The sequence below is a fragment of the Sceloporus occidentalis genome, unplaced genomic scaffold (genome assembly GCF_023333645.1).
Source record: "Sceloporus occidentalis isolate IW3139 unplaced genomic scaffold, rSceOcc1.0.p SCAF_1, whole genome shotgun sequence".
Classification (NCBI taxonomy): Eukaryota; Metazoa; Chordata; class Lepidosauria; order Squamata; family Phrynosomatidae; genus Sceloporus; species Sceloporus occidentalis.
In genome coordinates, this window is record NW_028316981.1 from 158,007,288 (window position 1) to 158,020,262 (window position 12,975).

General features: G+C 44.7%; 1 protein-coding gene across 1 annotated transcript in view; it reads left to right on the plus strand.

Annotated features, from left to right (window-relative positions):
- Nucleotides 1–7,646: 7,646 nt before the first annotated feature.
- LOC149322496 (transmembrane protease serine 12-like) overlaps nt 7,647–12,975 on the plus strand; it is a 55,180-nt gene continuing 49,851 nt past the window's right edge. The window contains exon 1 of the mRNA XM_089478662.1: nt 7,647–7,935. Coding sequence (XP_089334788.1) covers nt 7,833–7,935 — 103 coding nt within the window. The 5' untranslated portion in view covers nt 7,647–7,832. The remainder of the gene's footprint in view (nt 7,936–12,975) is intronic.

Here is a 12,975-nt window from a genome sequence, read left to right on the forward strand (position 1 = left end):
TCTTAATCCCACTCTCAAACTACAATACAACACTGTTGTTGTTTTTCTGTTTTTAATAGAACTTATTTACTGCTGGGTTGTAATTCGATGTTTAAGTAAGCTTCATTAATTCAGCAAGACAGCGTTTTTTAGGAATAGCAATTGGATATAGGCTGGGTTGGAATTATGCCTCTCCAGATGCTTTTGGACTAGAATTTCCAGCAGCCCTGTCCAGCATTGTTGGTGGTAAGGAATGCTGGAAGATGCACTCTTAACAGCATCTGGAGAGCTTTCTGCATCTTCTTTTTAAATAAGATGATACCAAATTAGGAGGAGTAGCTAATACCCTAGGACAGGATTAAAATTCAAAATGACCTTAATAGATTGGAAAGCTGAGCCAAAACTAACAAAATGAACTTCAGCAGGGAGAAATGTAAGATACTGCACTTGGGTAGAAAACATGAAATGCATAGATATAGAATAGGAGACACCTGGTTCAAGTGTGAAAGGGATCTAGGAGTCCTAGGACTCATTCCCACTACGAAAAAAAATTGCATCCAAGAGTAAATTATATTCAGGCCTTTCCTGAATAGTTCTCCGGCTATCAGAAGGAAAATCTAATTGCTGACCTCTGACTTCACCACAGCTATTGTATTGCTTTTAAATGTTTTATGTTTTAAATTTTACATTGTTTAATTGTATTTGGGGGGGGGGGTTGAGGGTTTGGACTGTATATTTTAATCTTGTAAGCTGCTCCTGGTGTGATTGATTGCAACAGTGACAGTGCAAGGCAAATGGAAAAAAACCCACATTATTCAAAGAGCAGTTCTTCAGTGGTCTTTTGTAAAGAACATGATTCTGCAGCAGGTTCAACAAGTGGGAACAACGGATCAGAATCACATCATTTGGGGGGCGGGGGGTGAGAGATGTCACACATCCCCAGTGATGCCTTTTTATTATTTAAAAATGAAAAGAAATTAATCGATAAATTGATAGAGCGATTTCACAACTATTGAATTGTTAAAATGTGAAATTGTTCTATTGATTTCACAATCAATTTAAAAAAAAAGCCAACAGTTTGCCTCCAAGGAAGGAGACTCCACTACACCTCAAGGGAGTGTGTTTTACTGTCAAATAGCCCTTACTGTCAGGAATTCCTCTTCCTGCTGCAGGAAGAGGAATTCGCCGGAGGAGTTGGCCAAGGCATCTGGGCGGGAAGGGCCCTCGTCTTGAGGAGGAGGAGGAAGGGTCAGGGACGACAGAGGAGGAGGGTGCCTCGAAAAGCACGAGAGCGTTTTCCCTCTGCCTCTTTTTGGGGAAATCCAAAGGGATGGCTCCTTCCTCACTCCCAGCCACAGGGAGGTGAGCTTGGGAGGGTCACACTCTCTCAGCCTCAGGGGAAGAGAAGGGCAAACCTCTGAGGAAATCCCCCTCCCATTAGTCCCAAACCCAGGCTGCCTGGGCTGCTGCTTGCGTCACTGATGACGCACAGATGATTGGTGGGCAATACGAAATGGAGCAGCTCTAGTGGGGACAACAACCAGGGCAAAAGTAAAAAAGATTACAATCGGCTTATAAAATATCCAGTTTCATAGTGGGGATTATGCCAGAGGCAAATCGATTCCCCAAAGTGAAGCAGAAGAGTGGTTCCCAGAATGTGCATCTCAATCAGAAGAGTTTTCAGTCCTCCTCAGGAGGGTAGAAAGTCCCCTTAATTTAACGACTAAGAGCTAGGTGTCTGCTGGTACTGCTGAAGGGGTTAGGCCTAAGTCTGAGTAGAATCATAGAGCTGGAAGAGACCTTAAGGGCCATCCTGCCCAACTCCCTGTCATGCAGGAAATCTCAGTCAAAGCATACCCGATAGACAGCCATCCAGCCTCTGCTTGAAGACCTCCAAGGAAGGAGACTCCACCACTCTCCGAGGGATTGTGTTCCACTGCCGAACAGCTCTTACTGTCAGGAAGTTCTCCTAATGTTGAGGTCGAATCTCTTTTCCTGGAGCTTGCATCCATTGTTCTGGGTCCTGTTCTCTGGGACAGCAGAAAAAAGCTTGCTCCCTCCTCAATATAACATCCCTTCAAATATTTAAATAGGGCTATCATATCATCTCTTAAACTTCTCTTCTCCAGGCTAAACATCCCCAGCTCCCTAAGGCGTTCCTCATAGGACATCGTTTCCAGACCCTTCACCATTTTGGTCACCCTCCTTTGGACACGCTCCAGTTTCTCAACATCCTTTTTGAATTGTGGTGCCCAGAACTGGACACAATATTCCAGGTGGGTCCTGACCAAAGCAGAATACAGTGGAACTATTACTTCCCTTGATCTACACACTTTACAGTGCGCCCTTCCCTTACGTGGGAATCCATTATAAGCCCCTCCCACCGCATAAGGGAAAAACACATATAGTCAAGCCCCATTAGAGGTAATGTTTCTCTGAAACCCATGTTGACTTTTTGTGATTATGGAATTTCCGTCTAGATGTTCACAGATTCTTTGTTTAATGATCTGCTCTAAAATCTTTCATGATATTGATGTCAGACCAACTGGACAATAATTGTTGGGATTGTAATGGCCAGCCAAGAGCCGGACTCAGAGGATGAGGATGTAGCTCCTCCAGTGCAAGGGGAAATTGAGGCTACACCAAGTGCTAATCCTGCTCTGCCAGATCCCAGCCCTGATCTCCCAGCCCCAGAGGAGGAGGCTCAGCCAGGTTCTAGTGCTGTTGGGATTCCTCTTGTGGTGCAACAGCCTAGTGATGACTCTGGGGAGGAATCATGCCTGGAGGTTCCTTCCTTTAGGCAACGCAGGGCTGAGAGTGCTTGCGTGCGTAGATACAGGAGGATTGCTGAGAGGCAATTAGCAAATCAGCCTCAGCTGGCATGGGGGAGAGCGTCTCCTACTTTAATGAGCAGGGAGATGCCAACTCAGTGCCAGAGTTTATTGCATGATCCTTTGGTGTGATTGCTGCCTACACTGGCTCCGTGTATCTGGACTCCTTGTTGCCTTGATTCTTGACTTCGGAACGAACTGGACTTCTGCTACCTTCTGGCTGACCTGACTCTGGACTGGACTGACTACTGTGACCTTTGTTATCCTGACTTCGGCTTTGGCTTTCGGCTTGCTCTCTCTCTCTCACTCCTTGCAAGGTTTGTGGACTATTCCTCAGCTGCATAATCGCTGAGCCATCCTTATTGGCGTGTGTTTGTGTGTGCTGGCCACAGTCCAGGACAGGGATCTTCTCCCCCCCCCCCCTTTTTTTGAAGATGGGGACAATGTTTGCCCTCCTCCAGTTTGCTGGGACTTCTCCTGTTCTGTAGTTCTCAAAGATTATTGCCAATGACTCCGATATTACATTTGCCAGTTCTTTTAATACCCTTGGATCTGGTCCTGAATTTCCCCAATTCTATCCTCTGCTCCATTGCTTTATGTTGAGTACCTTTTGCCTTTTCTGAGAAGATTGAAGGTGTTAAATAAGGTATTGAGTAATTCTGTCTTTTCTCTGTCCCATTAGCATTTTGCGAGCTTCTCCACACAGTGGCCCTACCATTTCCTTCTTCTTCCTTTTGCTGCAGACATACCCCAAAAAACCCTTTTTATTGTTCTTAACCTCTCTAGCAAGCCTGAGTTCATTCTGTGCTTTAGCTTTCCTAACTTTACCCCTACATAGGCTAGCTATTTGTTTGAATTCCTCTTTGGTGATTTTCCCATTTTATGTTCCATTTAAAACTTACCTCAGTTGAAAGTTCCTTCGTCATCTATCCTGGTTTCTTGAGATATCTCCCATTTTTCTTCCTCATTGGGACTGTTTTAAATTGTGCCTTCAGTATCTCCCTTTTGAGAAGCTCCCATCCATCCTGAACTCCCTTCTCTTTTAGTATTCCTGACCATGGGATCACCCCCAGTATTTCCCTAAGTTTACTAAAACAAGCTCTCCTAAAATCTAGAATGTGTGTCTCACTATGTCTGACTTCTCCTTTTCATTGTATAACAACCCCTAGGAGAACATGGTCACTCCCACCTAATGATCCCACCATTTGTACCCCATTAACCAAGTCATCCCTTTTGGTTAAGATTCTATCTAAAATAGCTGACCCCCTTGTTGGCTCTTCCACCTTTTGGACAATGAAATTGTCTTCTAGGCAAATGAGGAATTTGCTAGACCTTGAGGATTTGGTTGAGTTTGACTTCAGCAAATATCAGTATAGTTGAAGTCCCCATCACTACTACATCTCTACTTTCTGAGCGTGTAGTCATCTGTTCTAGAAAGGCATCATCCAGTTCCTCCATCTGACTTGGGAGTCTGTAGTAGACTCCCACAATAACATCCTTGTCGTTTCCCTCCCCTTTAATTTTTATCCAGATGCTCTCCACCTGGCTTCCAGGATTGATGTCCTGGATCTCTTCACTGGTGTAAATGTCCCTGATGTATAAGGCTATTCCTCCTCTTTTCCTGTTTGGCCTATTTCTCTTGAAAAGGTTATACCCCTGTATTCCTACATTCCAATCATGAGACTAATCCCACCAGGTTTCAGTGATGCCTATTATATCATATTTGCTTTAGTGTGCTAGGAGTTCAAGTTCATCATGCTTATTTCCCATGTTCTGTGCATTAGTGTAGAGACATCTAAGACTATGGGTCCCCCCTCCTTGCTGCCTGTGCAAGTTTTTTTGCCTCAAACTGTTGGGTCCTTGCACTGTTTGTCTTGTTCCCTCTAGGACAGTTTGACTATTTTGCCCTTTTGCCTTCCAGGATACTGTCTCCCTCCCCCACATAACTCAGTTTAAAGCCCTCCTGATCAAATTTTTGAGACTATTGGCAAAAACCTTTCTGCCAGCTGGCATGAGATGTAACCCATCCCTTGCCAGAAGTCCCTCCTCATGGAACCTCAAACCATGATCCAAGATTCCAAACCATTCTTGGTGACACCCTCTGCAGAGCTAGTTGTTTACATCCGCTATTTTCTTCTCCCTTCCTGGACCATGTCCTTCAACTGGGAGAAGAAATGAGATGACAACCTGTGCATCCATCTCTTTCAGCTTCCTACCCACAGCCTCATAATCCCTTATGATATTCTGAAAGCTGTGCCTTGCAGTATCATTGGTTCCCACATGAACCAAAAGAAAAGGATAATAGTCAGTAGGCTTGACAAGTCTTGTCAGCCTCTCTGTCACATCACGGATCCTTGTCCCAGGGAGACAATACACCTCCCGAGACCCACAAATCACTGTTTCAGTACCCCTCAGCAAGGAGTCACCCACAATCACCACACGCCTCCTCCAAGGCTTAGCCCTACATGGCTTGGGCCCGAGTTACTTGAGGGACTGCATCTCCCCATATAATCCGTCCCGCACACTCAGAACAACCGGGAAGAACTTGCTAGAAATTCCATCATCTAAATATGCTACTACATCCCAGAGGGCCTTCTCAGTAGCGGCCCCACAAATCTGGAACAGTCTTCCCAAGGAACTCCGCCTGATCACCCCCCTAGAAACATTCAAAAAGAGGCTAAAAACTTTCCTCTTCTGTCAAGCCTTCCCCTCTGGGAAATGAAGTTAGAATCATAGAATCATGGAAGATACCACAAGGGCCATCCAGTCCAACCCCCCTGCCATGCAGGAAATCCAGATCAAAGCATCCCTGACAGATGGCTATCCAGCCTCTGATTGAAGACCTCCAGGGAAGGTGACTCCACTACACTTGTGTATTTTGATTCCATCAACCTTCTGCCTCACCCTTTCAAATGATTGTTTTAGATTTGTATATTGTATATTGTGTTATTGGTTTTATCTATTTTATGATGTATTTGGAACTGGTTTTAAATTTTGTGTACACCGCCTTGATCTTCTGGAAAAGCGGTATAAAAATAAATAATATTATTATTATTATTATTATTATTATTATTAGCAGTGGTTGTTCCCTCTGGTGGTACTCTCAGGGTCCCCTGCTCTGTCTTTGAAGTCTGTTTGCTGTTGTTCCTCATCATCCCTGATAATAGAGAGAGATTCAAATTGATTCTGTAGCTGCAAGCTCACAGAACAAACCCTAGTTTCCCTACTTCTCTGTGTGACATTCCTCCAACCATCTACTGTTGTATGTGAAGTAACCTCTTCCTCCCCAGCAACTTTCTCTGTGTGTTTCCCGTCGAAGACCCTTCGGTCCGTTACGTCAAAAAAACCTCTTGCTCCATAAGATGCTGAAGTGCAGATACCTGGGCCTCCAGCTGCTGGACTTTTTCCTCCAAGGGGGCTACCAACTTGCACTTGGTGCAGGTGAAGTTCCCTACCTCCGTAGGCAAGAAGACAAACATCCCACAAGTGACTACAGCAGGTCCCTCAGTGTCCATACTGAGAAGTCTTAAGGAGGCACTGAAACAAGACTGTGGGCTTCCCCTGCTAAACAGCAGTGTAAAGAACCCCTGCTGGCTTGGTCTTTGTCCTCAAGCTCTGTTAGGGAGCTCAATCAACTGAGACTGTAGTTATGTAGAGAGCTCCTGGCTACTAGCTCCTTCCAGAGGCAAGTCTCTGACTTACTTTCTCTGAGCAAAAGTCCCCACAAGCCCCTGAAAGAAAAAAGGGAAAAATTAAAGGAGAACCCCTCCAACACTGTTCCCAGGTCAGCTTCTCCCTCTGTACTCCAAGACCTCACGCACCTCCGCCAGCACTTACCTAGAATTAGACTTCTGGCTCCACCCCAGTGACCCACAGCAGCAGCTCAAAGTTTAAGAGTTCAAGATCTCACCCAAGCACAGGGACAAAGAGAACCAACCTTTCCTCCTTGAAGGAATGATCCTTGAAATAAAAATAAATATAGATAAATATTCTTGTTGGCCAGACCTATATGTAAATCATTACGATGGACAAGGTAAAAAGTGGCAATACCCAGAGCCAGTAAAATCAAAAAGGTTTACTTCTCTAGGTCAATATGTCCTCTACTCAACAGTATTGGGAAAGGAAATATAGGCAAGACTAAAAAGTTGTCACTCTCTCATTACTTGGTCAAGCGGCTTCTTAGAGATTTCATGTAGAGATCTTGGAGCCCCTTTGAGACTAACTGAAAGAAAGAAGTTGGCAGTGTGAGCTTTTGTAGACTTCAGTCTACTTCTTCAGATACATTTGAGGAATAAGAAGTTGGTAGTGGGAGCTTTTGGAGACTAAAGTCTACTTCCTCAGATGCTTTTGAGGAATAAGAAGACGTTGTTAGCAGGAGCTTTTGTAGACTGGAGTTCATCATACATCTAAACATGCATCAAAGGAAGTAGACTTAAGTCTGTGAAAGCTCCTGCTGCCAATTTCTTTCTTTCAGTGAGTCCCAAAGGGGCTACAAGATCTTTCTGAGATGCTGATTCCACAGCTAAATCTTTGAATTCTAGAGATGTTATGCCCCTCAAGCGGGACTCCCAAAGGGCTTGCAGCACTTAGTCTAGTTCTGCCCATCTCCTAGAACAGTGGTCCCCAACCTGTTTGGCCTTCATTTCCCAGAAGCCTCAGCCACGTTGGCCAATAGTGTGGGATTCTGGGAGCTGGAGTCCAAAGTCCCTTAAAGAGCCCAGTTTGGAGACCACTGTGGCAGTAGACTCCATTTCAGGTTCTGTCAATAAGAAACGCGAGAGCCAGAGTGGTGTGATGCTTTTGTGTGGCCTTAGGGCCCTACACGAGCCACTCCCTCTCTCTCAGCCTCAGAGGGAGGCGATAAAGGCCCGCTCCGAAGCAAGTTCTGCCCAGAACGACACCAAGAAGCCCCTCAGAAGAGGCCCCTGGTCGCGTGACGCCCAACGTCCCAGGCAGGGAGGCAGCGCGGCGGGAGGCGGGACTGAGTCGCAGCCGGCCGCCATTTTGTCCCTCCGACGGACGATGCGGGGGCGCTCCCTCCCCGCTGCCTTCGCCTTCGCCTTCTCCTCGGCGCTGCTGTGGCTGCTGCTCAGCGAAGCCTGGGCCCAGAGGAACGTAACACAGGGTGAGCCCGGTTCCTCCGGGGAGCGAGGCGTCGAAGGAGGCTGCTCTGGGGGACTTCTCTGGCGCTGCCATCTCCTCGGGGCTCCCCCCATGTGGGGAACTGGGACTGCATCCACACTGCAGAAATAACCCGGTTTGGCAGCGCTTTAACTTTTTGTATGGCTCTTTGCTATGGAATTCTGGGAGCTGGAGTTTGTTGTGGGCCCAGAGCCCCATAACAAACTTCAACTCCCAGAATTCCATAGCAACCTTGAGCCAGAAAAGAGTTAAAGCGCTGCCAAACCGGGTTATTTCTCCAGTGTGGATGCAGCCTGGGCCAAGGGACTCAGTGGAGGACACTTGTCCATAGAGAATCATTGGGAATATTTGCCCATAGGGAATCATTGGAAAATACTTGCTGATAAAGAATATAGAGCCCGCAACACCAAAAAAGGAACCCAGAAATGATTCTCTATGGGCAGGTAAGGCTTCCCTATGGGCAAGTAAGTACTGTCATTTATTTTAGTAGGTTCCCGTCAGACAGAACTACAACCCTCTCCTTCCACAGCACTGAGCCATGGCAGTTAAAGCGGTGTGGACTGGATCATTTCTGCAGTGCGGACACAGAAACTCCCTCTCCGCTGCCTCCTCTGAGGCTCCTCCTCTGAGCCTCCTCAATTTGGGTCCCAGCAACTCAAGGCAGGGTTAGACCTACTACCCTCACCTTCGGGACCAGAAGGCTGACTCTGCAGCCTTAGGGGTTTTTTACAACTCTCCTGCCCTCCCGCCGACCCTTTAATTCTATGTTTTTCATACAGGAAAACGACACATGGATATCCTTGTGCCTGTGCTGCTTTTTCATTTCAGAGATGTATCTGTAGGGAAGCCACTGGCAGTGGCACATGAAATCACTACCACACAAGGTGCTTTCTCAGTGACTCTTCAGCTGGCTATTGGTCTTTGTATAAAGAGGTCAGCTAAGGACATAATTTTGAGCAGATGAGCAGGAAAAAAGCAGCTCCGTTCTCCATTATATGAAAGCAGGTTGAAATCCCACTGTCAGTACCATCCAGACCAAAGGCGGCCCAAACCTCACGGGTTGTCAGCACTGTGTGGTGTCAAGCTGTGCTGTGTGATTATTTTTTTGCCACCTCCCCACTATGCATGTGCGCCATAAAGCAAACACACAACCAGTGATCTTCAATTATCACCCTCTTCCTGCCCAAATACCATTCCATTGGATGCCAGCCCATATGATCGGCCACACATTTGCACATGCGAGGCATCCTTTGTACAGTGCATTAGTGTGCCCGGTAGCAAAGTATAGTCATGGAGGCTCCCCCATACCTTCACCCCACCCACCCCCACCCCATTGGACTATCTGTTTTATATATGTTATGCAGCATGGGTAACACATTTATATACCAGTGTGATGATGTGTGTTTTCTGCCTTGAGTCAGAATATCTCACTTTCTTTTTGCTCCAGTTTTTAGCTCCAGAGCTCGGCTTAATTTCACTTCCCAACTGCTTTTGGCTCATGCGTTGTCTAAACCCCCTGCCTTCAAAGCAGCTGGAAGCCACTTTATTTTGCCTGTGTGTTTCTCCCCATAGAAGTACCTTTCTCAGAAATAGATTTTTTCATTTGGGCACTACTGAACAGTCAGACCCTTGGATGCATGAGAATGGGGTAAGAGATGTTATTGTAGGCTTCCTCAAATGGTGTGCCTTCCAGATAGGTTGGGCCATAGCTACCATTATCCCTGGCTTAGCAAGCAATAGCTATGCTAGCTGGAGCTCATGGGAGTCCAGTGCTGAATCTAGGACCCAAAGACCTCAAGGCCACTACTGTAGGGAAAATACATTTTCACCATAGATCATGATTGTTTATATAAATAAATATCCATATACCGTATTTATATTGCATGTTCAGATTTGTATGGACATGTAAAAATGTGAGATTTTCTTGAGTCAATCACAAGCATTGTAAGAAAACAGAGTTCTAAATAATTTTTAATAAAGCTAGAAACTGCAATAAATAAATAACTTGGCAGCACAGTGTTTACCCAAAAACAGAAAATCTGGAATGGCTAAATTGAATACACAGTCAAATTGACTTAGTACTTATTGTACTCTAAAAATTTAAAACATTGAAATGGAAAGAAAGTACTACGGTACCTTTGCAAACAACAAATGTATTAGATTGTAAGCATCTGTGGATTGCAGTTTGCTCAGTCAGATGTGGATGGTGCTACCACATTGTACTGCATAGAGAAATGCTGAGGCAATCACCTCTGAGGTGTTCTTGTGTGGGATCATATTATGTATTAGTTGGGCACATTCACCTGTTTTTGAAAGGTGACGATGCTAATCAGAGCAATGCATACACATTACTTTCACATGATGTGGTGCATTCAGTTGTACTGCTTTTAGATTTTTGGAAACTTAAAATTGGATGGAATCAAAAGAACATATAGTCCAACCCGCTCCTATGCATGAATACATAACTCAGGCACTCTTGAAAAATACCCACCCAACTTCTGTTGAAACACCTCCAAAGATAGAGAATCCATCACCCTCTGGGGCAGTCCATTCCATTGCCGAACAGCTTTTACAGTAAAGTTCTTTCTGATGGTCCAATAAATCTGTTCTCTTGTAATTTGAATTTGTTGGTTCAGCTTCTACATTATACTTGTTCAGATATTTAAAAATGTCACTCCATAGTCTTCTCTTCTGCAGGATAAATATAACTAGCTCCCTCAGTTGTTCCTCATAAGGCTTCGTCTCCAGACCTTTTATCATCTTGGTCACCTTTCTTTGGACACATTTCCAGCTTGTTGATATCCTTGAACTGTGAAGCCCAGACTATTCCAGGTGAGGTCTGACCGAAGCAAAAGAGAGTGGCATTGATACATCTCTTGATCAGCAGATACTATATTCCTGTTGATGCTGTCCAGAATTGCTTTGGCTTTTTTGGATGCTGCATCATATTGTTGACTCATGTTCAGCTTCTTGTCATTCCTAGATCCTTTTCACATGTACTGCTTTCAGCCAAATGTCACCTGTAGTATATTTGTGCATTTTATTGTTGCTGCCTAAATGTAGTACCTTGCATTTATTTCTGTTGAAATTGGTTTTGGTGCAGCTCTTCAATCTGTCACGGTCATTTTCAGTTATGATCCTGTCCTTGCCAACTTGCCTGCAAGAATATCATTGGAGACCTTGTCAAAAGCCTGTCTGAAATCAAGCCTTACTGAAATCAAGGTGTTACAACATGTGTTTTTGTTGTTGTTGTTGTTGTTTCTCCCCCTTCCTTCCTCCTTTTTATGCTGCAAGAGTGTAACATGGCTACTTCTTTGAAAAAACACTACAGTGGAAAGCACCAGATTTAGCCAGATGGGCTAGGAGTCCAGGTACAGGTGGATGTAATCGTTCTGAATAAATGCAAACAGCAAGAGATCATTCCAAAGGGACTAAAGGTGAAAAATCCACTACAGAAAACACATCACAGAAACAACAGTGACAAGTTATGCCACTTACTCTCCAGGAAACTGCTTAGCGTCCTATATAGAAAATAAGAGAAGAGCAAAAAGGAAATCTCAGATCTGGAACTACACATACAGAACCACCAGCCGTCTACACATTTGAATACTTGACAAGATTTCTCTAGAAAAAAGGAAAAAAAGCAGCTGTGAGATGCAGTTTGCTTTACTAAAGAAAAAGAAAAGAAACTTACTACAACCACAGAAACATGACCAACGTGGACAGCAATATTGTAAACCTTTCCACCACACAGTAAGCTAAACAGAGGAATTTGTCTTCTCACAAGGCCTACCCTTCTGCCCCTCAAAACCTTCACACAATACAGTTCTCTGGTGACTTGGTGGCTTTTTTCTGCCATCCACAACTCAAGGAATACCTCAAGAATAGTAACACTGGCTAGGACAACAAATCACAAACTTTATGTCAGTCTGCACCACATGAGAATGATCATTGCACCAACACACAAAAATATGTTTTCCAAGTGCTACAAGAAGATGAGCTCTACATGGGCCTGGCCAGAACATGGAATTGGATCTCCAAATAAAATGCTTTCAATCTTGTGTCCAAACAGATAATAAGAGATATAATTTATATTATGACACAATCTCAGCCATTTGGAATGAGACGCCACCCACATTCTTAGAAACTATCCAAACATTTTTATATAACAGGTTGACAAAGCAGGAGCTATGGTCATCATGAACAAGTCAGACTCCATACTGGAAACTGAAAGGCAACTGTCCAACACTCCGTTTTACAGAATCTTCTCCAAAGATCCCATTAATGAATATTGGAAGGAATTACAAAAATTACCCCATTACTGTACAGAATCAAACTCAAATGAACACACCCCAGGAGCCCAAACTGGGCACCTTCTATAATAGTAACCAAAAGAACACACATGAGACAGTCCAAGAAAACCTATTGTCTCAGGTATTAGAACCCTGACTGTTGGGATATTTAGATACAGTCAGCCCTCCCCATAGGTGGACTTGCCTTCCACGGCTTTGAGTTTACGTGGGAGGCAAGCCCCAGCAGAAGTAATGGGGTGCGCCCCATTATTTTCTATGGGGCTTGAGCATACACTCTTTTCCCCATACATGGGGTGGGGGTTCCGGAATGGATCCCCTGCACATGGGGAGGGCAAACTGTTTATGGACTCAGTTCTCAGGCATATGCCATCAGTACTCCAAGTTATGTGCAAGATATAACTGATTTCCTGAGGAAAATATAGTTAATCCAAAGCTGCCCAGAAAACTCCAGCCTAGTCACTATGGAAGTGGAATCCCTATACAGCAAAATCCCTCTGCAGGATGCACTACAAGCTATCAAGAATACTATCCTGAGTTAGGCTAGAGCAGGGTAGGCAGTCATTGGGATGTAAATAACCCAGTACCTCCCATGGACAAGTATGACTGTCAGCCAACCATTAATCTAATCTAAACTGGTGTCATGTTCTCTGACTGCCTTGAATTCTGCCTGGACTTCTGACTACTATTCTGGACTGCCCTTTGGACTGCCT